At 54.3% G+C, this 27,644-nt stretch overlaps 1 protein-coding gene, 1 long non-coding RNA gene and 1 pseudogene across 2 annotated transcripts; 1 reads left to right on the forward strand and 2 right to left on the reverse strand.

Moving 5' to 3' along the window:
* LOC136791464 (axoneme-associated protein mst101(2)-like) overlaps positions 1-27,644 on the reverse strand; it is a 159,916-nt pseudogene that overhangs the window by 80,641 nt on the left and 51,631 nt on the right.
* BCL6 (BCL6 transcription repressor) lies at positions 8,206-26,466 on the forward strand. Its single transcript, XM_067002297.1, has 10 exons — positions 8,206-8,323; positions 16,950-16,988; positions 17,991-18,158; positions 19,109-19,330; positions 19,467-20,450; positions 21,043-21,224; positions 22,296-22,463; positions 23,731-23,861; positions 24,194-24,331; positions 25,176-26,466. The coding sequence occupies exons 3-10, from the start codon at positions 17,998-18,000 to the stop codon at positions 25,317-25,319; spliced, it is 2,130 nt and encodes a 709-aa protein (XP_066858398.1). The 5' UTR covers positions 8,206-8,323; positions 16,950-16,988; positions 17,991-17,997; the 3' UTR covers positions 25,320-26,466.
* Positions 10,357-14,063, reverse strand: LOC136791437 (uncharacterized). Its single transcript, XR_010833524.1, has 2 exons — positions 12,084-14,063; positions 10,357-10,726 (listed from the first exon to the last, which is right to left on the reverse strand). It is a non-coding gene; the product is annotated as an uncharacterized lncRNA (long non-coding RNA).

The raw sequence follows: 27,644 nt of genomic DNA on the forward strand, positions 1-27,644 counted from the left end.
CATCCACACTCAGGGATGCTTCAGGGGAACACACCGGAAAGAAATATAAATCCCCCAAATGCTTAAAATTCAAATCAGAAAAATGCCAGAAAATGCCACGACGTTGCTCCAGGCCGGGGCATCTCCGGCCCTGCCACCATGCTGCTGTTCGCACTGCCTGAAGCCAGCAAAACCAAGCCCAAGCCCCTTGCAGGCTCTCTCTCCGGCCCATGGGACTGGGTGGCGAGCCCAGGGGCTCGTGGTCCATGTGTGGCCCCCTCCCTCGGCACCCATGGGACATTTTTTCAGGGGGCCAGAAGTGCAAATGCACTCGCAGCAGAACACGGGGACGAGGCAGGAAGAGTGCAGGGTTTCCACATCTCGGCAAGGAGCTTGCATTCCTCCCTCCAGCCTGGGGCTGCTTATTAAATATGCTGTCATATTAAAACAAAACTATTACGAAAAAAAAAAATAGAAATGAGCAGGATTCGGGGAAGCAGTGGGGTAGGCTGTCGGCCTGATCCTGCTCTCCCTGGGGCCGGGGCAGCGAGGGGCATTTTAGGTGAAGCTCAGGGAAGCAGAGGAGCGAAGCAGGTCAGCAACAGGTTCCTCCGTCCCAGCCGGGGTGGGATAGAAGGGAAACCTGGCCACTTTCCCATATTTCACACCGTTGCAGCCCCATTTATCACCCTGGAAGCGGCGGGACCGCTCGCACGAGCGAGGGCTGAGGCAGCCCTGGCAGCACGGAGCGTGGCCGGGGGAATTAAACCCCGTGGCCGGGATGGCAGCAGCCCCACGCGCGGCCGGCGATGCCAGCACCCCGTCCCCGCCGTGCTGGGAACCTCCCGCAGCCCTGGGCTTCACCTGGTGTTTAATGATTCACCTCCCCAGCAGCCCGCCTGTACCTTTGTAATCTTTCTGAAGGTTAACTTGTTGATCCTGGAAACTCGTCTTGAGAGAGCGAGGCAGGCAATTTTTCAGAGAGGCTCGGAGGGGAAAGTATCGTGTTTTCTGACGGAAAGTGTTTTGTTTTTTCTTCTTGAGGGAGGAGGAAGGAGAAATAAATTGCAAAATTCAGAGGGGCTGATAAGACTTTGGAGAGAAAAAAGAAGAAGGGGGAAAAAAAAAAGGAAAGAAATATCCATAAAAAAAAAGACGAGGGGAGAAAAAGCAGTTGGGTTCAGTTTCCAGTTCCTTGGAGAGGTTTTATTTCTGCTTTATAGGAATTAAAAATATATTTGTCATTTACTAGATTAAATAAAAATAATCCTGGACTTGAAATATTTTTAGGACTTGAAGAGTTATATTCTTATGGGCAATAATCTATTTGTAAACTCTAATGGAGTAACTGGCAATTTCATACAGCTCAGAGATCGATCCTTCCCTATTTGCCATGTACCTATGCAAATAAATATCCCATTCGATTCATGTCCATATCGTAGAATCTGCCTGGTTCTTTCTGAGTCCTTTAATATTTAATTATTGAAAATAAGGAGAAATCCCATGGGAATTTTAGCCTCAAAAAATAGCTGGCTTATTCTTGTCATTTGAGAGTAACAGAAAAGGACGGGAAAATCTAATTCTTTTTAAGTCCTAAAACTGAAACTCAAATAAGAAAAAAAAAGGACGAGAAGAAAAAATCTTAAAACCCAGGAACCAGCCCCCCCCCCTTCACATGAATATTCTGCTTTTTTTTTTTAATGTAGCTATTCATAGTCGTACCTAAATGTAGTCTATAAATCTACTAATATATTATTTAACACTCTAAATACTGGTATAAAAAATATAAAATAATTTGTTGGCAATGCATTTAATTGAATTCTTTTCAGAGACAGTTTGTTATTGCCAGCCATGCTTTTAAAGATAGTACAGAGAAATAAAAGAATTTCAGGAGGCAGTAAAACAAATAATTACCATTTTCATCATTACGTCCAGATAACCTCCCACCCAGTCACTAAATCCTTTAAGTCTAAATCAAAGGGTTTCACTGAAAGAAAATGTGCAGATCATTTCAAAGAATATAAAAATTACGCTGATGCTTTATTTGAAGAGAGAAATTGAAATTCCCGCAGCACTCGACTGGCTGAGATGTCCGAGGAGCTGTTAAACCCCCCTGCTGCTGCAGCTTGAACTCGAGAGGCCTGTTTGCAAACCATCAGGATCGATGCAAACCCCTCTTTTAATTTCCAGGGGCTTGCACTCAGGCTCCCTGCAAAACTTTGAGGCTCTGTCCTTTTCCTTAGGCTCTCTTCTGCATTTTGATGTCAGGGATCCGAGAGATTCTTGAACAGAAGAAAACAACGCTATTAACCATCCAAAACATTTATTTTATTTTTTTTTTCGAACAAAGCAACTTCTTTTGCACTAGGTTCAAGCAACTCCTTATCAGACAGGTATCTGTGGGGGTTACTGAGGTTTTTCTAACGTCGACAGCTGAAAGCTGACAGCTCAGCTGCAACGGGAGAGGTCAGCGTCCCCGCACAGTGCCAGGAGAGGGATTGAGCACTGCCACTGGTCACACGCTGAAGATTTTTGAAGGTGCCAGGATGAGAAAATGTGGGGAAAAGCAGGCGAGCAGGCGGACTGGGGACGTGGGGCGCGCTGGAGACGTGGGACAGGTGCTGCCATCAGGCATGCAAAGGCTGTCTGGCACAGCCCCGCCGAGGCGCTCCCAGACTTTGGTCCATAACTGGTTAAAAATTGATGGGGAGCGGGCAGGGGTGGGCAGCAGTCCTCTGGTGCAGCGCCTGGCAAAGCTGGGGCTGCTTAAATCAAATCCCATCTGAATCAAAGCTGAGGCACAGACAGCGAGGGCCGTCGGTGCTCTGTTGCACGGTGCCGGCACGACGGCAGGCTTTGCACCCCTTCCACGTGTAAATAATGTTTACTCGACCTCGTCCTGAGTGCTTGCGAGATTAGGCAGGCAGGCAGGCAGCTATCTCGCTCCTTCGGCTACACGGGAGGAAAGTCGTTTCTGACAGGCAAGTTTGCACTCTCTCCCGGCAGCGAGAGCTGAGGAGATTCACGAGTTATTTGGGCGATTTCACGGGAATATGTCCTGGGACTTTACTGAGTGCAGTGGGACCACCTTTATCAAAGCGCTCTTTTTGCGGGCTATTGATCCGAGCGGTGTTTATTGCCCCAAACAGGGCAACCTCATGCTGTGGCACGTGGCACCTAAGAGGCAACACTCAGACAGAGCAATGCCTTCACACAGGGGCTGGGGGGCACCACAGGGTGCCCCTCCCTGCTGTCCCTCCGTCTGTCCGTCCATCCCTCCACTCATCCCATCCTCCTGGGTGCCCCGGCGTCCCTCTGGGAGGCGCCGAGCTGTCACCCAACACCTCTGCACGGGGCGTGATGGGGGCAATAAAAATGGGGCTGGGGGCTTGTGGGGGGAAAGCTTGGGGTGGCAAGGAGCAGGGAGCCAGGGGGGGTCGGCTCAGGTGTGCCCAGGGCATGTTGGAACAGCCGGGCCCTGCCGTGACATTCAAGTTTTTCCACTTCCAGTCCTTTCGCGCACGGCGAGGACCAAGCCAGATCACAAACACTCCAATTAAAACAAAAAAAAAAAAAAAAGGGAGAGAGAGAGAAGAAAGCAAGAAAAAGTGCCCCGATGCACATCACGATACTCCACTCCCTGCCATTTACATGTTCCCTCTTCCCTCCTCACGGGGCTGATGGCTCTTCCGATACCGAGGAAAACATTTTGTTCTGCGCGAGGGCTAAAGCCTGCACATGACCAGCGAGAGGCGGCAGCTTGTTTAGCTTGTGGAGTTTATTTTAATTGCGGCCTTGTTTTGTAATGAGCGTGGCCGCGGCAGGGGGAGCCTGCTGGGAGCATGGGGCTGTTCCGGGGGAGTTTCCTTATCAATAAAAAGGAGTCTCATCTATTTAAATTTACTAGCACCGGATCGGATGTGTGCTTGCCGCCTTGGTTTGCGTGCAAGTTAAATCCTGCTCATTACAGGTTTCAGTGGCCAACAGGGACAGCGGGGCAGGGAGCACTGTCCCTGCTGAGCGCCGGCCTCCCCGGCCCCAGCCTCTGTCGGGGAGGAAGAAGGGGAGCTGATGCTGACAGGCAGAAAGCAGCCCGGTAAACTTGAGCAGTTTGTTATGATGATGCACGAAAAAAAAAAAAAAAAAGAGGAAAGAAAAAAAAAAAAAAGAAACCCCATGTGATTTTTATGCAAATCAGGTGAATGGACGGTTAAAAAAACCCTAAATGTCAGGTAGATAAGATCGCATACACCTAGAGCAGTGTCATGATATTCTTTTGTACGTTACATTCATACTGGAAACCAAAACGTGTTACAGAAATCAGACACCCACAAAAAGCTCTGAGATTGCACTGAGAACAGGTTCCTGCAAAGCACCAACCTCTGACAAAAAAAAAAAAAAAATAGAAAAAAAAAAAAAAGTAGGTTAGATTAGAAAACAAGATAGTTGGGCTGAACCAGGGAATACAGTGTCCCCGTGCAGCGTGTGGCCCGGCCTCGGGCACGCACCTCCATGTGCGCCCAGCTCCCTTCCAGCAGCGTCGTGCAGGCTGCGGCCGCCACCGTCCCCTGCTGCCACCGGGTGCTCTTCTGTAAGGCTGAACGGCCCCCTCCCGGACACAGCTTTGGGGTCTGCTTTTTGGAAGGGTGCTGGAGAAGCCTTGTGGCCGGAAGGAGTTAATTTCTGAAGGCAAAAATGATTATGGGGTGCTGTTTATGTCGTGAGGTGAAGCGCTTCTTGACAGGGTCACCTGTGAAGAGGCGTGGGCCACGGGGATGCTTCAAACCCACCGACGTGAGGGAAGGTCCCGCAGCCCCTCACCTCTCACCCCTGGCTCCGAAGGTCCCCAACACAGAGCTGTGGCCCTGGCAGAGGATCAGAAAGCGTCCCCAGCGCCATTCAGCCCAGCAGCTCAGCCGGGGCCGACCACCCTCCGTCATGCCCAGCACGGCTCCGGCCTTGCTCTGCCAACACCACAGGGACCATTTTGCGGCGGCGATGCCCCCGTCCTGGCATCACCAAGCGGCACCAGGGTTGCAGCCCCAGTCCCAAGGAGAGCCAGCCCACGGCTGGCTGCGTGATGTGGGCAAGGGGGGCCCTGTGGCAGAGGGGTCCGGGCAGCCCCGCCGCCCCTCCGCGTGCTGCGGGCTCGTCGTCGCCTTCCTCTTGGGCAGCCGCCACCGGCTGCAGAGTGACCGCCCCGGGCCAGGGCTGGCCGGCACCCAGCTGGGCCAGGAGAGGGGCAGGAGGTGACAAGGCCTTGTCCTGCCCGGCACAGACCCCTCTGGCCTGTGGGGCACAGGCACGGCAAGGGGGATCCTGGGGAGACGTTCCCTTCCCTGGCACCCTGGAGCCACCGTCGCTGCTTTTATGGGGTGCTGAAGCTGTGGTGGGAGGCAGCGTGGGAGCCCCATGGGTGACGAGTAGAGGGATGAGAAGACATTAAACTGCAGAATAAATTTAAAACAAAAAGAAAAAGAAAGAAAGAAAATCCCACCCTATGAAGACGCCCAGGCCGAGCGGGTGCCCGCCGAGTTCCCGGCCCAGCGGGGATGCTGGTGGGTGACCTCTGCATCCCCACGAACAGGGGGGGCACGCTGCAGACCGAGGCAGAGCCAGCCCCCCTCACAGTGCCACCGGAGCAGAAGTCACGCCTGACCCTGGGGCTCTGCAAAAACCCCGCCGCGAGCCCTCTCGCCCTGCCTAACTTTCTGCAAGCGTTGCGTCCAGCCAGGCACAGGGGCTGGCTAAACCGAAAGCGTCACGCTGCAGAAAAATGACAAACAGCAAAGAACCTTTTTTTTTTTTTTTCTTCCTTCTCCTTAACCCCTCCACCCCCCCCTCAGGCCTTTTAATTTCCGTGCTGTAAGGAAGCACAAGCCCGGAGGGCAGTCGGTGCGAGTGGGTCCCACGAGCCGGCCGCTCGCAAACACCTCCCGAACCTGCTCCCGGGGCCCGGAGCCTCGCACGGCTCCGGCCGTGCTCCCTCGCTGGGAATCCCATCTTGCTTTTTAACTACAGCTTTCGAGCATATCTGAACCATCTCAAGTGTCTCGGCAGCACCGTTCTGATCTTGCCACCGGGCTATTTTTAATGATAAAATGAGTCGGATTAGCAGAACAGCTTTCTTCTTATCCCCCCCCCCCCCCAACCCCCCCCCCCGACTTTAGAGCAGGCACCGAGCATTTCAGCTCGTGAGCCCGGCTGCAAAATCAAAATAAAGGCAGCACCCGGCACGCAGGAACTTCCCAGCAAAGGCACCCGTTTGGTGGGGCTCGGCGGCGACTGAATCAGTAGCTCCGAGCCACTGTATTAGCGGAGGAGCGAGGGCACCGTGACCCGTGGTGGTTATTCTCATAAACAAATTTCTATTAATTGCAATGGGAAAGGCATCCCGGCCCGGAGCGCGCCCTCCCCCTGCTCGGCCACGCTGGGCAGCACGCAGCCGAAAAAGTGTCGGGGGCAAACGGCACAGCAGGCTGGCGATGTGCTGATGCACCCCCGAGACAAACCCAAGCCGCAGGCCCCAGCGCCGGCACGGTCGGTCGAAATAAATACGCAAGGCTCGAGGCTGGAGAGGTATAAATCTCTACAGATTTACATACAGGGCGATACATTTACATACGGGACCGGAGCAACGCTCGGGTGGCGGCCCCCTCCCACCCCCCTCAGTCCTTGCCCTGCAAAACCCAACTGGAAGAAGGGTTTGCAGAAGTCTTCGCCTTATTCCCACCGCCTCCCGCAAGGGCCAGCGCAGGCCTTCGCCCTCCCCTCCGTACACCCGGCAATAGGAGCGGGCAAAAAGCGCCCGGAGAAAAAACCCCGGGCAGCCCGGGCTCGCCAGGAGGAGCCGACGGCGTTTTGCACCCCAGCAGAGATTCGCGGAGCAGCGGAGGAACGCGAGGATGTGCACACTTACAGGCTGGGCTGCAATAAGAACCACAAGAGCTACAGAGAATTAACCCACCGCTCGGGCGTCCTGGGAAGGAAAAGAGCGAAAGCGTCTGAAAATAAAAAATAATAAGGAAAAAAAAAAATTTACATCGTCATCCTTTCTTTTTTTTTTTTTTTTTCCTCCTCCTCGAGAATCCCAGCGTTAAGGAGCAAAGCCAAAAAAATAAAAACGCAAAAAAAAAAAAAAAAAAGGAAAAAGAAGCGCATGGGGGTGTGAGGGGGGCTTTAAGGAAAAAGCTTCTGGCCCCAAGAGTAAATCCCATCTGAGGCTGTGAGCCGAGCGTCGATGTGTTTGTCAAAAATTAGCAAAAAAAAAAAAAAAAAGAGGCAACGGAAGGAAAAATAATGAAAAATGCAAAATTCCAGTGCAGCACAGCAGGATCCTGGCTTTTTCTTTTTTTTTAAAAGGGGGGGAGGGTTGATTGTTGGAATGAGAAAGCGGTGCCCCCCCCCAAAAAAAAAAGGGATAAAAGGGAAAAGGAGAAAAAAAGGGAAAAAAGGGGAAAGGGAAAAAAAGGGGAAAAGGAGGAAAAAAGGGGGGAAATGGAGGAAAAAAGGGGGGGAAAAGGGGGAAAATGGAAAAAAGGGGGAAAGGGGAAAAAGGGAAAAGAGGGTGGAAAAGAGAAAAAAGGGAGAAAAGGGAAAAAAGGAGAAAAAGGAGAAAATGGTAGGAAAAGGAAAAAAGGGGGGAAAAAGGAAAAAACAAGGAAAAAAGGGAAAAACAAGGGGAAAAAGGGAAAAACAAGAAAAAAGGGGAAAAAAACAAGGAAAAAACGAAAAAAGTAAAAAAAAAAGAAAAAAAAAGGAATTATTATAAAAAAAAAAACATATATTTTTTCACACGCCCTCCTTCCCCCTGCATTATATTTTTGGGGGGAGGCGAGGTGGGGGGGGGGGGTGTCCACGTGCGCTCAGCCCCGTCCCCGCTCTCGCACCCGGGACCCCCCTTTGCGTCCGCGCGGCGCGCGCGCTCCCCCGCGCCCGGTCGGGCGGGCGCGCGCGCGCGCGCTCCCGCCGCCACCCCGCCGCGCCCCCACGTCACGCCGCCGCCCGCCGCCACGTGACCCCCGCGGCCGGGCGAGACCACCGCGAGGGGGGGGAACACGGCGGGGAGCGGGGGGCAGCGGGACCCTCGCCGCCGCCGCGTCCCCACCGGGACACCGGCCGGGGGCACGGGGACACCGTCGGGGGCGTTCGGGCGGGGGGAGGCGTCCCGGCGGGGCGGCGGCGGCGGCGAGGAGGCGGTAGGGGAGGTCCCCGTCCCTCCCCGCGCCGCTCGCAGTGGTAGGGCCGGCAGCTCAAATTCCGAGAATTGGGCTCTGTTGATTCTTAGAACTGGGGTTCTTAGAAGTGGTGATGCAAGGAGTTTCTAGGAAAGCCCGGAGACCAGGTGATTGCTGCTTCTATTGCCGCGGCCGATTTTACCCTTTAATTCTCTCTCTCTTTTTTTTTTTTTTTTCCTCCTCTCTCTTCCCTCCTCTCTCTCTCTCTCTCCCTCCTCTTTCCCTCCCTGCCCCGCTCTGGCGCCCAGCCGCCCCTATATATTTCTTACCCGTTTTTTTCCCCCCCCCTCCTTTTTCCCTCGGCAGGTGCCCCGACGGCACTTTTAATCCACCGAAAAAAAAAAAAAAAATTATTTTACCATCCCCTATTCCCCCCCCATCCCATTCTCCCCTTAATTTTTTTTTCCCCTATTTTTTTTTTTATTATTATAATAATTCCCTCTCCATACTAAATTAACGTGCTCCCTATTAAATTAACGCGGGGACACCCCCAACCCTCTCCTTGCACCCTTAATAGTAAAAAAAAAAAAAAAAATCAAAAAAAAAAAAAAAAAAGGAAAGGGGGGGGAAAAAAATAATAATAAAAAAAATCCCAGCCCCGGGCTGCCCTAACGGGGCCGGCTCCCGGAGGGGGGAGGTCCCCCCGCGGTGGTCCCCATGGGGTCTCGGGGGGGTTTTGTCCCCCCGAGCGCTGCTCTCCCCATCCCCGTGTCCCCCGGGGGGGCCCCGCGGTGCCCCTGCACCTGCAGGCGGCCGCAGGACGGCGGCGAGCGCGGCCGCCGGGGAGCTCCGGGGTTTTTATTTTATATTTTATTTTATTTCCTTTCGGCGTCGGTTCTCGATGGCCGGAGCTCGGGCAGCGTGTCTTATATTTTATGTATCTTATTTGTTATTATTTTTTATTCTTGTTCTTTTGCTTCTAGTGGCTGTCTCGCTCCCGGTCCCCGCGTGTGCGCCGTGTCGCGGCACCGGGCGGCTCGGCCCTCTCTCGGGGTGATTTTTTTTTTTTCCTTCCCCCTTCTCGGAGGATTTTTTTTTTACCGCAGTACGAGCGGGGGGCTTTTTCCCCGCGTCCCCCCCCCACTCCCCTTTCGGCTCCCTACCGGCTTTTTTTTTTTTTCTTTTGGCAACCTGTGGCGGGGCCGCGCCGGGATCTGTCAAAGCCCCCCGGGGGGGGCGAGGAGCCGGGCGGGGACGGAGCGGACTTTGCGGCGTTTTTGTCGGCCCGGGGAAAAGCAAGCGGCGGGGGGGGGGGGACGGGAGAGGCGGCGGGGAGGCTCGGCCTCCCTCCCTCCTTCCCGGGGCTCGGTGGAAGGAACCGCGCCGGCCTCGACGGCGGCGGCACCCGCGCGGGGAGGCGGCGGGGAGGGGGAGAAGTGGCTCTGAAAATACCGCGCGGGGGGGGGGGGGGCTCCGATTTTTTTTTTTCTCCTTCCAGCGATGCCGCCGCAAACAGCGGGGAGGAGGAGGGAAAGGGGTTGGGGGGGGGGGGTCCTCCGGCCGCTCGGCGATGGGGTGCGCTTGTCGGGGTACGGGGGAGCCCCCCCCCGGTTGTGTGTCCCCCCCCTCCCCCTTTTCCCCGTGGCAGCCCTTTGCCGTGTGTTTACTACCGCGGCGGACTTGGCGCGGCGACAGGAGCTCGTAAATCTGCCGCCGGGAGCTGCGCGCCTGGCCCCCGGCCACACGGCTGTTCCTGGAGCGAGCCGCGCAAATCGCGCGCAGACCCCGCGCAACCGCCGCGCCCGGCCCGCGCCGCACCTCCCCCCACCCCCACCCCCCCCAAAAAAAAAAAATTTTTTTTAAAAATTAAAAAAAAAAACAGCATTTGGGGGATGGGAGAAAGCTCTTTCGGTGACGCGTGTTTCATTTTTATTATTATTATTATTATTTTTAATCCCCCCCCTTAAAAAAAAAAAAAAAGGAAAACAAAACCGAAAAAGCCCAACTTTGTTGTGAAAACTTTTCGTGGTCGGGCGGCAGCGACCTCTCCCGGCCGTCCCCCCCCCCCCTTCTCTCTCTCCCCCCCCCCCCCAGCTCTCCGCCTCGCCAGCCGGCCCCCCCCCGCCCGTAGTTTGCAAAGTCACAGTATGAAATGTTATGAAATCGCCTCTTGGGAAGGAGGGAAACAGAAAGCAGGGCGTTTGTTTAGGAAAAAAAAAAAAAATAAATCTGCGGCGGCCTCTCAGATGTGCCTAAAAAGCTGCCTTTGACCCCCTGTTGCATTTCCAGGGAAAGAGGCAAGTCGGGGCTTAAAATCACGGGTCAAAACCAACAAAAACAAAGCCCGCCTCGGTTAGTTTTTTCCACCGGCTTCGGTAGGCGCAGGATCGGTGCGAAGCGAGGCTGAGCCAGCCAGATGGGGCTCAGCACCGCGCACTGCGTCGCTCCCGCGTCTGTCCGGGGCCGAATTCTTCCCCACGGAGCTGGACGTGTCAGCAGGGCTGGGTGCGGGATCGAGCCCTCCTTCGATCCGGGGCTGCGTATCGATTCCTGTCCGGAGGTTTCAGATGCTTTTAAAAAAAAAATTATTTGCTGTATTGTTTTAAAGGTCAGCAGGATAAGTGCTTGAAGAACAAACGCAGGCTTCCACCTGCAGCCCCCTGGGTTGGGGGGGCTGCAGTTCAAAAATTGCTTAGAAAATATTTTAGGGCAGACCTCTCTTCCTCCCTGTCTGTAGGTAGAGCTACGGAGGCGGAACCTGAGGTTCTGTTATTTTCTTCTGACGATGGGATTGCTGGTTTCAAAAAACCTTACGTTACAGATAGCAATTTTTTTGCCCCGTGAAACAAATCAGCTAGCCATCTAAAATATTCAAAGGGTGTCTAGCAATTTTCCAGAGGAATGGATTATTACATTGTTCCAGTAAGAAAAGACTTCATCTCCGAGCATTCAATTTTGACTGGCAAAACAGATCAAAGATCTCTTGGGATGCATTTCAATTCCAATTTCCAATCCCCCTCAGTTCTGCCTGTCTGAGTCAATATCCAGAAAGGAAGTGGAGGTTAACTAGTTAGTTATTATTGTGAAGGAAGAAGTTGGAATGAGAAGTGATTCTTACAAATCTCGCTTTAAAGAGGGGAGGAAGAAAAAAAAAATCTGTCAAAACTCTTTATGATACTTTTTAGACGTCCCTATTTGCAGCCCGGGGAGGACGTAAGCCTGCTGTCTGATGGGACAAAAATAACCCTAGCAGAAACATTAAGTTTTGAAAAACAAGGCTGGAAAAGCTCATAAAAATAATGTTGCTCAGACGCGTTTTAAGAGAAACAGAATTACATCGACAAAATTATATGTTTTCCAGGTTTGGTTGGGGTGTTTTATTTTCCAAGGGGAAAAATTGCTCCCGCAGCAAAGCTAACTGGTGCCATCTAGTGTCCTGTCTTCTCCTTCCTCCCCGGGCAGGGGCTGAGCCGGGAGGCTCGGGAGAGTGGGAACATGTTTATTAACACTCCTTTTTTAAAAAAAAGAAACAAATGCTTGCTAGCTAGGAGGAAGGTGGCAGAGGAAACTCCGGATGCCACTGAACTTACTTAAGGAGCCTAATTGGAAACAACCGGGTGCTTATTAAAGTCGCTGACATTTCCATATGGAGCGCGCTCTGCATCTGGTCATGAAATCACATGTGAAAATCTTTCCAAGTTGTGGTGCTAATCTGCCCTTGAATTTCTGCCTAATTTAGGTTGTATTGTAAAGCCACGCTTCTTTTTTCTTTTTTTTTTTCCTCTTCCACATCATCCCCCCCCGGAGGGGCTGAAGCTTTCAGCCACCAATGGCAGCAGCCTCAGGTTAATTTGTAGGCATGTTTTTTAGTAATAACACTGACGCTGTCCTCCAAAACCCATTACAAAGACAGGTGGTAAAACTTACTGAGGCGGTCCCGTGCTTTTAGCAGCAGGGGTGGATGTCGTCTTAATTTGCTGGAGTACCCCATTAAAAATAAACTCTCCTTACAGAGTCTGTAGGTGAGTGAAGTGAAGCTCTGACCTACAGGCGCGTTTCTCACGTGGAGGAACAAACTGTGCGGTGTTTGTCGTGGCTGAAAAAAACATTTCATGCCCGTTTTAGACCGTGTGAGGTAGTGTTTGGGCTGCAGACTCCACGAGAAGGGCTTTTACGGGTTCAGTTGGATCCCAAAATGTTGTTTTCAGGTTTCTGAGAAGTTTGTAAAATCTAAATTTGGTGAAAAGTTGCCTGCATGCTCGTAACCTCTCGTTCCGTTTTTATAGCGGCATGGGAGTCTATAAACAGGAGCCCTGTATGCTGAGTGCCTGTATTCTTTTCTAATCTATTTTTAAACCATTCTTCTGTTTGGCAAAAAGTGACACTTGGTTTCCATGTTTACAGCAGGCATTGGCAAACCTCAGGAGTTCACAGTTTGCAGTTCGGTTAGATGAATATCCAAAAGTTAGCATCTGACCAGTCAGCTTCTTCAGACTGCAAATTTAGACTGCAGATGTAGTCCTGCCTGTGTTTTTTTTTTTTTTTTTTAATCCGTGCTAGGTCTTGGGTTCCCATTACAGCAGGGCACTGGCAGCCAAAAGACACACACACACCCCTGGCCCTTAAATCAGAGCAATTCAGGGCTGCTTCCAAAGCCCAGCAATCTCAGTGGAGCTTCGCACCTAAAGCAGGGAGAGCTGTGGGAGTTGAGAGAGGGGGGCAAATCTGGGGCTGTGTTTTCTTTCTGCTCCTCCCCTCTTAATTTCTCCTGGCCGCTGTGCCCCCTTTGGCTTGCACACCAGGAACTCGTGAGGACGGTGGGCTAAACAAACACAGAGGTGTCTCTCCCCTGCCAGGGGACCCCCGACCTTCATTCATGCCTCACCCCAGCTAAGTGGGGTGTCAAAGCTGGTCCTTGCTGCCGCAATGAGCTGCGTCTCCCTGTCAGCCCCAGGAGGACAGAGCTGGGGGGGTCGGTACAGGGTGGGGACAGCGGGACCCCTCCTCTGAGCCTGCCTGGGATGGGGACGCCCGGCCCCGGCTGCACCCTGCCGTCGGCTCGGCGCGGGGCTCGGCAGCGCGCGGCGTCAGTCCCTTGCTCCCTCGGCTTCAGCCGGGACGCGTCCCTGCCTTCCCTTGAAAAATTAATGTGCCAAATTGCTTGGGGTCATTGGAAATGCTGAAGGAGGCTTGGCTCCTCGCTTCCCAAGGGCACTCGCTGGCTCTGCCTCGTCGTCAGCTCTCGGCTACGTGAAGGGCAGGGGGAGTCTTCCTTAGTGGAAAACGTCGGAGGCAGCTCTGGCGTGCTCCCCCCGCTCTGCTTTTTCTTCTGCAAAGACCAAAACAATGCGGAGACTTGAGCTGGGCCAGCTTTCAAGGGCAATCCTTTTAAACCCTCTTTTGAAGTACAAACTATAAAGTTCCCTGCAGCGCTCAAGAAAATATGCAGTTTTCCTGGTTCCAAATGCTGATAATAAACCCGTCCGGATAATGTATTGCATTTCCTAGAAACATTTGTTTGCTGGCAGGAAATTGGATCAGATTGAAAGTTAGCAGAGACCGCTCGATATAGCGAGTGCAATCCACTCACGGAAGGGTACGATGGAAAAAACTACAGGGCTCGCACTGGTGATGCTGCTTTTGATCTGTGCTGACACAGTGCGCTAGGACTTCTCTCCGTCTCTTCTTCGGTTATTATTAACCAAGCCACGTTTTGGCCTAGACGCCAACCAGAAGCTGCTAAATTAATAAAAACTGTGCTGTGACAGCCAAAGGACGCTTAGTGCCCCATGATTGTGTGACGTGGGGAAAGCCGAGCTGGGCACTTGCGTACCCCCAGCCCACAGCATCCTCTTCACGGTGGCTCACGGCACCCCTGACTGTGTCCCGGGTCCCCCCTTTGCCCCCCCCCCCCCCCCCCCTTGCACCCCTTTTCCCTTTCTATGCCTCTGCTCCCTGTGCTGGACAAAGCGAGCATCCCCTCATGGGTTGGGGGGGGAAGCTGGCAGCGTGCTGGGTAGGCAGGGGGGTGCTTCCCCCTGGGGCTGGGCTGGAGGGGGGTGGCAGGATGGAGCTTCCCCTGGGCGGGCAGTTTCGGAGCTCTGTGTGGGATGAGGCTGTGGGGAAGAGAGACTTCACCCAGCCGCCCCTCCAGGGTGAGGTGAGGGAGTCAGCACTGCGGGCTCTGGAGCAGCACAGGGTGGAGGGGTAGGAGAGCCGAGCTCAGGGGGGTGAGTGGTGCCCCCACCCAGGTTGTGCACGGTGGGGGGAGAGGGGCAGGATGAGGGGTATCCCCCATGCGAAGAGGGTAGGGGAGGAAGGAGTCTCCCCTCTGCACAGGGTCGTGGGAGGATGGATGGAAAGGGATTCCCTATAAACGGGGGGAGTGGATGGCTGGAGGGATTTCCCTGTGAATGGCAGGAAGATGGATGGGGGGTGGTTCCCAGCTTCTCCCCCCTCTTCCTGTGCCTGTGGCCGGGAACAGCTGCAGGGGTCTCCCCTTTTCATGGGGTGGAGCTGGGGGGGTTCCCCCACCCGTGGGCACTCCTTCCCTGTGCCCACTGTGCTGGCCCCAGGGAGGACAGTGCTGGCCCTGGGCTCCCTTCCAGGAATGGTTTTTCTCGGGGAGGTGCCGGCAGGGAAGGGCCGTTCCCTGAACCGCTGGGGCAGACCCATTGCCTTCCTGGAAGGCAGCAGCGGTGACAGTCCCATGTGGCCACCCCCGAAATGGGCCCCGACCTTCCTCTCCGGGCACAGCAAGCCCCGGCGTGCAGCCCCGAGCACTGCCACCGGCCCCCACCTGCGAGGTACCGGGCAGCAAAACTTGGGGGGGGGGACACTGGGATGATGTTTTGAACCTAACCGAGCCTGGGGGCACATCCTGGGCTGAAGAGGGGTGTGGGTGGAGAGGGTCGTGCTTGCCCACGGTGGTCTTCCCTGGTTCCCCACCGCTGTCCCCGTCTCTGCTGTTCTCCTCCCCGAGCATCCTCCCTGGGGTGCTGAGCTGGTGCTGTGCAGCGGCCGGGAGGGGCAGGGTTAACGCGGCTCGGCTCGGAGGGGAAGGAAGGTCCCTCTCCCTTGTGCTGCCCACATCCTGCAGCCGCAGGGCTTGGGATGCACCTGCCCGGGTCCCGTACCCCGCAGCACTGCGCTGGGGAGAGGCGATTTGGGGAAGGGGCTGAGCGGGGTCCGGCGGTGGGAGAGGAGCGGGGTGTCCCCGCAGCCAGCAGTGCTGCGGCCTCGCTGTGGGTAAGGGAATTTGGTGACAGCAGCAGTGTCTCACGTGATGCTCACGGGCACAGAGTTCATCTTGCAGTTTGTTGGTTTATAGACGGGTCAGTCCTGATGGCTGTGACACCGGGGTGAGCCACCGGGAGCCCGGCCGAGGTCGGGATGCGACCCGGCCGCCCTAAATACGGCCGTCTGCTGGTATGGAAGCACGGATGCGTGCCGGGCTGCTTGCAGAGCGCCGCGAGTCCCTGGGCTTTCGCTTGCTGGTAGCGAGCGGCTGGCAGTGAGCAAGTACAGAAAGGTCAGACTCTGCAGTATTTGGGAAATGAGTCACTTTGTGTGTGTGGTAGAGTTTGAAGATAGCCAGGCTCAGAGCAGGTCTAGAAGATTTGCATTTTATGGCCGGGATAGGGCTGTAAGACACCCTTCTGGGCTTTGCATGCGACACCATGCCTTAAATAACTCCTCTTCTTTCCCACCCCAAGGTCTCTGGGGCTTGGGGTCCAGACCCACATGTCAGCTGTGAGGGAGAGGGCAGGGGACACTCGTCCTCGCAGGGCTGGATGCGCTCCGCACAGGTTTTGGCAATCCTACTGGATCCCTTTGCATTTTGGGGTCAGCCCTAAAAATAGCATGGTAAGGTTTTGGGGTTTGTTGGTTCACTTACTCATTGCACTTCCTGTTCCTGCTGGGGCGCCTGCTGGGGACCTTCCTCCTGGTTGGTGCCAGGTCAGTTGTGTTTGTTGTTTTTTAGTCAATTTGGAGGTAGCAGCATGAGTTCTGGCAGTGAGCTCCTGGGTTTCCTTGCCCTGCTGCCCCAGCTGCATTGCCCGCGAAGCCAGCTGCTGGAGACAAAGCTTGCGGTTTGGGGGAAGGCTTTTCCAGCAGCCAGAGGAAGGCGTTTGTTTTGGGTCCCCTTCCGTCTCCGCCACCGACTTCCTATGTGATCCCGGCCAAGTCGCTTTGTTTGGTTCTTGACGTCCGCATCCTCCCGGGTCTGTTTGGCAGCGCCATCCAGCGCGCTTGTGCTGGTGTCTGGGGCGTGTTGGTGTCCCGAGAAGGGCGATAGCTGCTTGGAGGGCCACATTCAGGCTCTTTCCAGGTTTCCGAGCGGAGTGGCGGCAGGTGTTTGTTAAGTCATACCTGATAACGAGGTGCTGGGAATATGACATTGGTCTTGGATGTGGCGCTGCCCGGGAATTCGGTCTTGGCAGGGGAGAGCTATCCCCGAAAGAAGTGGTGAGAAAATTCTCACTCGACTTCCCTTCCCCACCTGCCTTCAAGTTCCTGAGTCATGGAAATGAAAATCTCCTTGGCATACGCCCATGGTTTGGGCTAGAGGGTGTGGAAGAAGCTATGACTGGATTCTCAAAGCCTGTGGTTGTGATAAGAACGTACTGTACCGGAAGAAACAAATGTTAACCTTACTGGAGAGTGGAAGGTTTGTTATCTCTAGCTTTTATCCCACTGATACTCGAGGGAAACAGCAAGCTTGTGCGCTGCCACGGCCAATTCATAATTATCAGCTAACGTGGTGTTTGTTTTCTTCTGCTTTATTTATAGGTTTGAAAGAAACTTTTGGACTGTGAATTGAGGCATTGGGTATGTAAATTTAAATTTTGTGCTTCCCTCCCCCCTTCCCTTTAAAGTGTTGAATGAAATGTTTCATTAGACCCAGCTGGGAGTTGTTTTCAGGAGAGCAGCTGCTCTGTGGAAAATGCTGTACGTTCGCATGCCGCTGGGGAAGGAGGAGGAGGCAGGGCTGCGGGAAGGGGCTGGTCACTGGGGAGCGTGCTGCTGAAAATGCACGATCCGGCCCAAACCTGGGGCGGGGGGGGATGCAGACTGCCCTGAGAGGCCGGTGCCAGGGACGTCTCTGAGATGGGTCAATGGGTGTCGTGCTAGGAGAAGGCTTTGTGTGCCTTGACTAACCCAAGCCTTCCTCGCTGGGACGGACCGGGCCGCGGTGTGGGTAGCAGCCTGGCAGGTTGGATGGGTTCTGCTCCTCGCTGCCACCATCCATCCATTGGGAAACCATGGACAGGTCTTCTCCAGGGTGGCCACCTGATAGCAAGGAAGTAGTTCGGTGGTGGGTGAGGGTTGGTGAAATCAGTCAGCTCCAGCTGGGACCTCTGAGGCCTGTTTTGGTTCCGTGGCTGGGTTCGCAGCCAGCAGCTGAGGCGGGTGGCTGCCCAGGAAGGATCTGAAGGCTGGCAAGCCGTGCTGGGAGCTTCTTGGGGATGAACCTGAGGAGCAGCGGTGGTGGTGGGAGGAGTGGGCTGGGGTGGAGCCGCCATGGGCGAGGCGAGGAGAAAGAAGAGCCGGTTAGCTAATCCTCAGGAGGGTCTGGTCGCCTTCGCTCGCCAGCTGGCTGGGTGGGACTGAGGCATGCCAGGTCTTGCTGTTGGCCAAGAGACCTCACCAGGAGACCTGGCAGGCACTTGGCATGGTGCGGGGCTGTTTGTCCCAGCACCGAGGAGCTGATGCCGTCCCGTCCTGGCCACCTGAAGGCATCCCAGAGCAGCAGCTGCCTCCCCGCTGAGGTTGGGTGCTCTCCTGGCTGCGTCTCCATTCCCGTCCTTCTCCCGCTTGTGTTTCGGGCAGACTCAAGATGGCCTCGCCGGCAGACAGCTGCATCCAGTTCACCCGCCACGCGAGTGATGTCCTCCTCAATCTCAACCGCCTTAGAAGCCGGGATATCCTGACTGACGTCGTCATCATCGTGAACCGGGAGCAGTTCAGAGCCCACAAAACAGTCCTGATGGCCTGCAGGTGAGAGCACCTCCCGCTTCTGGCCACCTGCGCCGCTGCTGCGTCCCCAGGGAGGCTTGTGGGTTTTACGGGCAGGGAAACTGAGGCAGAGAAGCAGAATAGAAACAGGCTGCCAAGCGATTAGCACCAATAAAGGGATTACTGAGACCTTCCATCTCCAGCACGGAGCCCACATGCAGCCCATGGGGACGAGCAGGAGCACAGCGGACGTGGGGCATCTCTGAAGGCAGGGCACAAACGCTGTGTGGGACAGGACAGGACTGGATGCTGCTGGGGTGAGCGAGTCCTCTGTGACCGTGGTGTCCCCTGCCGCTGCTATTTTTAGAGCTGTTCCTCCCAGGCTTCTGGCTGCACCCACCTCTGTGGATTTTCAAGCCTGGTTGGGTCTGAAATCTCTTCCCAGGTCCAGGATTGCTTCCTAGTGACCTCTAATTAACATCCCACCGCTGCCTAGCTGCATTAACTGCGGATGCCTTTCAGGGTTTCCTGCTGACAAGATGTAAAGATACGGAAAAACAAGGATTTGACTGCTAAGACATCTGAAAAATATTTTATCAACATTTCCTTTTTTTTCCTTTTCCTCCTTGTTAAAGAGTGAGCATGGATGCCCCAAGAGGCTTCTGAAAGAATTGAGTCACAGTGGGAAGGGGGTGGTGGTAAGAACAACCGAAAAAGGTGAATTTCTAAACCAAGGCAGTGGGGAGTTGTTGAGCAGGTGAGATCTAAAAGCAGGCTGTGCCGGTTGGTAAAAGTGCAGCGCAGAAGACGCTTACTAAGCTAGGAAACCAAGCTTGATAATAAGGGGGAAGCTCAGGGAATACTGTAATTGCCTCCTTCTCCTCCTTCCTTATCACGCGCAAAACTCCGTGAGCTAAGGGATTTCAGGTAAATTCTCCTTTCTTCCTCTGAATCGTCATAACACTCATCTTCCCTCTGCCTCCTCTCCGCAGTGGCCTCTTCTACAGCATCTTCACTGACCAGCTCAAGTGCAACTTGAATGTCATCAACCTAGACCCTGAAATTAACCCTGAGGGGTTTTGCATCCTCTTAGACTTCATGTACACATCCCGCCTGAACCTGCGGGAGAACAATATCATGGCTGTGATGGCCACAGCGCTGTACCTGCAGATGGAGCACGTGGTTGATACTTGCCGAAGGTTTGTCAAATCTAGGTGAGCGCCTTAAGTGAACTTTGGAGATCCTGGCATGGTGTGTTTGGGTGGGAGGGGGGGGACTTGTCTAAGCGTCTGCAAGCTTATCCTTACGTGCTGAAAATGACTGCATCTCTTCCTTTTTGCCTGATTCCAGTGAAGCTGAGATGGTGTCTGCTGTGAAGACCCCAAGGGAAGAGTTTTTGGCTGGCCGGATGCTGAGCCACCCAGAGGTGATGGCTTACCGGAGCAGAGACGTCTCGGAGAACAGCATGCCTCTCCAGAACGGGTCCCTCTGCAACGGGAGGGCTTTTGCACCTGGCTTGTTCAACAGTTTGTCTGGATCCTCCATTCCCTACCCCGGGTACAGCCCTCTCCCTCTAAATGGCTTCCTTGTGGATGACGAGTTGCGGGAGATGAGGATGCCTCTCTCCGAAGTCTCGAGGGCAGGTGCCTTCCCCAAGGAGAGGATCCTGCCGTGCGACAGCTCCAGGACGATCCCCACCGAGTACATGAGAACCATCACCGACATCTCGGCCAACATGTGCCACGCCACCATCTACGCTCCGAAAGAAGGCGCTGCTGAAGAAGCCAGGAGCGACATGCACTACGGCGTAGCCTCTGGCCCCAAACCTGTCGTCCCCTCGATCCGGAACAATCCCTACTTCTCTTGCGACAAAGTGGCCAAAGAGGAGGAGCGGACCTCTTCAGAGGATGAGATCAGCCAGCACTTTGAGCCCACCAACACCCCCCTGGACCGCAAGGGACTTATCAGCCCCCAGAGCCCCCAGAAGTCAGACTGTCAGCCCAACTCGCCGACCGAGTCCAGCAGCAGCAAGAACGCCCGCATCAGTCAGAACTCCAACTCCCTCTTCACCAAGAGCCCCACAGACCCCAAAGCCTGCAACTGGAAGAAGTACAAGTTCATCGTCCTCAACTCTCTGAATCAGAACACCAAGCAAGACAGTGCTGACCAGAATGAGATGGGAACCCTCTCTCCTCGCACCTACATGCCCATGTCCACCTGCCAGCAGTCCATGGAACCGGAGCATCTCAACGTGCAATCCCCCACCAAGATGAGTGTTAACGGAGAAGACTCCAATATCCCCCAAGCGAGCAGACTCAACAACATCGTTAACAGGTGAGAAGATGTCCCCGGGGAGACAGGACTCCCTGTGTTGTTGGTGAGGGTTTGGAAGTGTGTGAAATAGATGTAGCGTTGCGCTGGGGTGTCCGGCCACGGGCAGGTGGAAACCTCTGCACGTGGTGAAGCGCTGCCAGTGACGTCGGCTGAATGCTAGCCATCCCAACGGTAGCGGTGCCAGCCCGACCTGGTGGTGGAACTGGGAACACTGGGTCAGGAATTCCTGGCTCGCTTCAGCAGCTCTGGATGGTTTCTGGAGCCTGGATTCGTCGAGCCTGGTTTTCACCCTGTGCCTAAAGCTTTTGGTTGGCTTTAGGTGCTGGAAGGGCCAAACTAGTGTGGAACAGTGTGCTGTCCCCTGGACCTGGATGTTCCTAGAGAGCTTTGAGGTCATTTTGTGATGGGCATCTGAAGGATGTGGCTCAGGGACCTGTTGTTGATCAGGGCTATGCTGTGCATCTCACCGCAAAGGTTTCCCCGTAAAACGTGGATGTTCCTCGTGTCTGGAAGGGTGCAAACATCAAGGGCCCAGTAGCTCAAGCACAGCAAGAGCCTTCTCACGGCTGTGTGCGTTGCTGTCCTTCCACAGGTCCCGGGATGGGTCCCCTCGGAGCAGCGAAGGACAGTCCCCGCTGTACATGCATTCGTCCAAGTGCAGCTCCTGCGGCTGCCAGTCCCCGCAACATGCTGAGATGTGCCTTCATACCCCTGGCTCAGCCTTTGGAGAGGAGATGGGGGAAACCCAATCTGAATACTCTGACTCCAGCTGCGGTGAGTCTTGCATCCCTGCTCGCCTTTTTGCAAAGGGCAGGCGAGGGGGCTGTGCGCTCTGGGGACCCGTCCACCCGGTGCCCTTCATCCAAAGGGCATCAGACCCATCTCAGGTGCTGGCAGATCCCAAGGTGCTTTACCCTTTTAGCTGGCTGAGCAGCTGTGCGCATGCATGTGAGATGCACACACGTGGGAATTGCTTCCATCCTCCCCTTCCCCAGACACCTTGTGCGGGGAGTTAGTCACCTGCTGCCAGCTTGGCAGCTCAGGACAGGAAGCAAAGCGCACCCCACCCCGCCAGAACCACACGAGAACAAGCTTGGCAGATGTAATGACCCTAATGGGGATTGGGCAAGCTGGTGTGTCTCATGCATCCGTCACGGTGTCTTCATTATCAGGGAGCCCAATGTGCACATCTGGAGAAACGCAGATAATGAGGCTTGCAATCTCGTTGCAAAACTCCACAAGCCCAGAGACGAGTATCTGTGCGCTGATCTGCCTGTAGCTCAGGGAGGGGGAATGCAGGATTGCCACTGTGGTGTGCGCAGACGTCCACAGAGGGAGCCAGGTGTGATGCTCAACAGCGTTGAAGAGTTAAGCCAGGGGGACCTGCCTGCCTCTTCAGATGATGGCAGTCTTCCCCTGTAGACATCTGTACCCATAAAGGTTTGCACCTCTAAAGGTGCTGGAGGTCCGGAACTGAGCATCCCTCCTTCAGAGGACGCCTGATAATTTGGGTGCCTTTGTGGACCTCTCTGGAAGATGCCCAGGTGAGCTGCCTGGCTTCTCAGAAGCAGCTTTATAGAAGCGGTAGCTGGTATCACGCTGAAGGAGAGGTGGCTCGTGTTGCCTTTTCTCTCTCAAGCCACGCACGTTGATACTGTGTGCGTGAGAAGGCTGGGGAGGTCATGGCGTGGCTGACCACAGATACATCTGGGCCTCCCTCCTTGTTCCAACACTTGCTCTGCCTTCCCCTCCCTACCTCCCCAAGCCGTACACGGGCCCATTTTGGCGCTGGCCGCGCAGTGCCCGTCGCATCCATCTCATCGCCCCCCCTCTCTGCCCTCCCAGAAAACGGAGCCTTCTTCTGCAACGAGTGCGACTGCCGGTTCTCCGAGGAGGCCTCCCTCAAGAGACACTCTCTGCAAGTCCACAGCGACAAGCCCTACAAGTGTGACCGCTGCCAGGCCTCCTTCCGCTACAAGGGGAACCTCGCCAGCCACAAAACCGTCCACACAGGTACGGCGACGTCCTGGGGGGGGCTGCCAGGGGCTGGGCTGCGACTCCACGAGCGCTGAGCTCATTTACTGTAAAGCCTTGGGCTTTTCTAAAGGCCGCTTGCACAACACGTGGCTGGGAGCAGATGTGTGGCCGCCAGGTCACTTAGTGGTAGATTCAAAAGAACAGAAAAAAAATCATTTAGGGAAAAAAATCTGTTTTGTTTTGTTAGGTTTTTTTTTTTTTCCTACATCCTAGAAATCCAGATCATATCTAGCCTGGCAGAAAGTCTGCTGATGGGAAAATCTGTGAGCGGATGGGCTCTGTGAATCAGCACAATGAAAGCTGAGAAAGGAAAGGGATATTAAGGGTTTAGTCATTTGCTGACAAACCTGGGGATTTTTTTTTTTCTTTGTGCTTTTATTAATGCCTAGCATGTCAACAGCCAGCTCCCTGGCTGGGGAAGGGAAGTGCGTGCTGCTGGGCCGTAAAGACACCATCCCACAGCCCCAGCTGAGCTCCACGTGGCCCGCAGGGGTGACCAGGGTGACACAAGCACCAGGGCATGGTTTGAGGGTGTGGGGCTCAAAGTCCTCTGGCCCCCCAGGTCCTCTGCATACACCAGGCAGGAGCAGATTTGCTCTTGAATCAAAAACAAAAGAAAAAGGCAGGAAGGAATAGGCGATGGCTGTGCCCGCTCCCAGTTGAGCTCATCTTAAAGCATCCTGAAGAAGCTGGTTAAAACATTTTTGCAGCTCCCCCCAGCCATGTGAAAGCCAGCCAGGACCGACAGCGGTAATCATAACTGAATAATGAACGGGAGCTGGGCTGCTGGGCCTCGGCTTTCTGCTCTCCCAGCTCTTCTCGAACATCCAAAGAGGCAATGAACAGCCGGGACAGCATGTGCAGGGAGCTCAGGGGGAGCCAGGCGGCTCTGGGTGGCTTACTCAGGGCCAAGGGGACATCTGGGGCACCAGCCAGGGGGAGCGGTGTCATCGGTTTTCACTGCGAGGCTTTCTCTTTTGCTCCAAAGGCTGCAGCTCCCAACCCGAAAAGTACAACAGTGGATTAACTCTGCTCCACAGAGGAGCAAGGCTGCTCCTGCCCAGGGTCCCCTTCCTAAAATACCCATTTGCTGTGGCTCTCTCCAGCAGGGATGGGAGCCAGAGCCGGTGCAGCATGCTGTGGGGTTGGGTGTGCAAAAAGGCTGTGGTTCGGGAAGCGCTGGGGCTGGTGACTGTGGAGCCCACTGGTATTTACGCCTTGCCCTTTTTGTTGGTCTCTGCAGGAGAAAAACCGTACCGCTGCAACATCTGCGGGGCACAGTTCAACCGGCCGGCCAACCTGAAAACCCACACACGCATCCACTCCGGAGAGAAACCCTACAAGTGCGAGACCTGCGGGGCCAGATTCGTCCAGGTGTGTGTGACCTCTGGGACCCGCAGTGCCCGGGGCAGGGGACACGGCCGGGGTCCTGCCTGAGACCTGGGATGCTGTGAGGGGGCTGAGGGGCCATGCTCGCTGCCTTGGGCAGCTTTTCCTGTGTGATTAGGGGATAAACAGGGGCTTTGAGGTCTGTGGGGACCAGTTTGCTGGCTTAGTAGGAAACTTGGTTTCTGCCGTTTGCTATTAAGGATCGGAGAGATCAAACCTCAGACACGCATGGTCCTGGATCCCTGCTAGAATCCATATACAAGTAAATACATAAAATAAGCTGCTGGGAGCTCTAACCTGGAACCTCTTCCCCGCAGGTGGCCCACCTCCGTGCTCACGTGCTCATCCACACCGGGGAGAAGCCGTACCCCTGCGAGATCTGCGGCACGCGCTTCCGGCACCTGCAGACCCTCAAAAGCCACCTTCGAATCCACACGGGAGAGAAACCGTACCATGTGAGTGACCCTGCTTTCTTGAGGGGCTCTCAGCTCGGGGGGTATGCTGCCAAACCCAAGGAGGGGGTGGGAAGACACCCCAGTGCCCTTCACCAGCCTCTGCTCCGTGTGTCCTGTCCCCGTGTTGTGTGTTAGCCACGTGCAGCCCAGGCTGGGCACATCTGAGCTGCTCTCCTTTTCTTCCGCCTCTTCTGGAAGAAGGTCACACTTCTCCAAATAGCTGCAGCTTAAATTACAGCTTCCTGCGGTGCATGGGGATGGGGCAGAGGAGCAGACAGCCTCACGGGTGCTAGTGGTACCCCACCCTGCCTTGCTGCAGCCCTGGGGCTCTCGGCTCTTTGCTGAGGCTTTTTTATCTGCTAGGGAGGGAACCAGAGCAAGGACTGTCATCCAGACGTCCCTCTGGAGCTACCCTCTTGGCAGGGGTCAAAAGCAGCTCCCAAAATAGCCCTGTAGCCACTTCGAGCATTTGGATTAGCAGCTTGTTGGTGCGTCCATCAAGAGCGCGGGTCACATCCTGAGGGACCTTTGTACGTCCCATAAATCGAGGTGTGCTGTGGAGAGCCTGGCATGCAGCGTGTGACCCCAGTAGAGGTGCCCGAGCTGTGGGGATGGAGCAATAGGGTGCAGGGACAAGGTCTGGGGACTCAGCAGCCTCCCTGCTGCTTTCCCCCCATGCCTCCACTTCCCCAGTGCCATCTGTGCAATGGGTGCAGCGTGCCCAGGTAGCTGGGGGAGGACAGGATTTTGCTGTGGTCGTACTGCTTGGCCACCGCCTCCAAGGGAAGGACGTGTCCCCTGATGTGATTTTTGATGCCCTGCACCTCTGCCTCTCGCCCCACAGTGTGAGAAGTGCAACCTGCACTTCCGCCACAAAAGCCAGCTGCGGCTCCACCTGCGGCAGAAGCACGGGGCCATCACCAACACCAAGGTGCAGTACCGCATCTCGGCGAGCGAGGTGCCTCCGGAGCTCCCCAAGGCTTGCTGAAGGCCGAGGATTTCCCAGGAGGAGGTCGGGGGGGAAGCTGTCCAAAGGATACTTGCAACACTTTAAAAGAGGAGAGGAATAATAAAAAAAAAAAATTCATCACATGATGGAGTGCCTCTAAACCCATAGTGCAGATAGGTGGAAAAACATTAGAAACAAAACGAGACAAAAAAAAAATACACGGGTTTTATTTTTCCCAGTTATGTGAAACTAAAAGAAAGATAAAGTTATTCAGATCTTATTGTATATAAAACATAAAAATAAAAATAGTCATTTTAAATGTCTGTGCAGTGGAGTGTTAATAAACTCTGGAGTCTAACCTTCACAGCCTTTGCCGTTTGAAGATGAGGAATGTAATGTTGATTTATGGGAACAGATTTTTTTTTTGTATGCAAAATGTGTGTTCTTTTAAAGAGAAAGTATGCTATTAAAGAGAGGGCTTTAACTTTTTTAACCAAAGGTGAAGGAATCTATGGCAGAGTTGTAAATATATATAGATATAAATATATAAATATATATATAAAATAAATATATATAGACCTTTAAAAAAGCTATATTAAAAATATATAAAATGCATTAAAGGCTCAGTTGGACTCTGCAGGCAGAAGCCACTCTGAGAATCTTTATTATGATAGAGCACTTAACGAGATATTTTAAAGTATTGCATCTGTACAAGTAAGAAAATATTTTGTCTAAATGCATCAGTGTATTTGTATTTTTTTGCAAGTGAAGGTTTACAATTTACAAAAAAAGTGTGTATTAAACCAACAAAGCTGCAGAAGGAATTTAAAATAATAATAAAGTGTAATTTTTTTTGTTCTAGTTCTCAGTCTGTATATATGTAAAATGTGGTTTCGCACGGTGCCTTTCTTTTCAATGGAAGTTTTCAATGTATGGACTATATTGAGCTCAGTTTCTTCTTCAAGGTACAGCCTGATGTTGCAAAAGGAGTTTTGGTGGAACTCTCTATCGGGGAATGTTTTTTTTTGTTTGTTTGTTTGTTTTGTTTTTTTTTTTTCAGTCTTATTTTACATGCTTGTGTTATAAACAATCTCGGGAGACAGGGTTTGGGCTGTGTCTAAACTGCATTAATGCGTTCTGTAAAATATAGCTGTACAAATAAAAGAATAAAATGAAGAAAAGTGAAGCACGGTGCGGTGAGAGGTCTCTTCTTACCCCTCCTCCTCGTGGAGCACCCTGAGCCCCAGATGCTGTCCCCGAAGGGGCTGAGCAGCTCCCTGGGACGGGTCCCGCGGAGGTGGCTTCTGGCATGGCCTTGGAGCAAGGTCCCCGGGTCCTGGTGGGCACCGTCCCCCTGTGCCACCTCCGGGGGATTCTGTGCGTTTGCAGCCATAAGCTGGCAGAGGGAAGGCAGAGCCCGCTCCCAGGTGGCTGAGGCATTTGTTTGGATTTCCTGGAAACCTGTGCGATTGCCAGGGTGGCTCGGGGAAGGGGGCCGCTGGTTCAGCTCCTTGCACAACATTTCGGTGGAGCCGGGTCGCTGACCTCCTCCAGGAAGAGGCTGGCCCGCAGCACCGGGCTTCCAGCCCCGCGGCCTGGTGCCAGGGTCGGGGAGCCCTCCCCGCTGCTCCTGCCTTTGGTCCGTGTTCTGGGGGGGTGTGAAGCCATGGCGGGACCTGGGCTTCGGGAAGCTGGGATTCTCCAGAGCAAGAGCTCGCTGCGAGCACACGGCAGCAACGTGGGCACAGCTGGCTGCAGAAAACCGGCCTCAGAGCTGCATGAGCAGCACCGTCTGTGCCGGAGCAGGGCCCCTGCTCCTTGTGGCCTGGGTGGGCTCGGGGTCTGAGCTGGGTGCAGCTCATCTTTGGGTTTCCTTCACTTAATTCCTGGCCAGTTTTGGGGGGCAGGGCTGGGGGGGAGTGATTCACAGAGGAGGATTTTGAAACGCCAACGGGAAGGGGAGGTCCTGGCTGTGAGCGGTGAGGAGGAGCTGCAGGGAGCAGGGAGGATGTGCCACGGGACACAGGGCGCTGAGACAAGCAGGGCCCGGGAGGGAAATGGCAAGATGGGGGCAAGCCAGCGTGCAGGGCACTCCTCATTTCCCAGTGCCCAGGGTCTGCCGGCAGGTGAAGATATAACTCCAGGAGAGAAGGGCTGAGCAGCCTCTGCCTCCTCCTGAGGCCAGCCTCGGCCAGCGGCAGGACCTCAAACCCACAACCTCTCCCCGAGTGCTAGCCCCATTTGACAAGTATTAGGTTTCTCCCCTCTCCGTTGGGATCTGACTGCCTTTGAGGCCACTACCTTTCAGGCCGCCGCAGCTGGCACTTTTGGAAGCTGCTTTGCCCGGACGAGCAGGCTGCGTGT

The sequence above is a fragment of the Anser cygnoides genome, chromosome 9, assembly GCF_040182565.1.
Source record: "Anser cygnoides isolate HZ-2024a breed goose chromosome 9, Taihu_goose_T2T_genome, whole genome shotgun sequence".
Classification (NCBI taxonomy): Eukaryota; Metazoa; Chordata; class Aves; order Anseriformes; family Anatidae; genus Anser; species Anser cygnoides.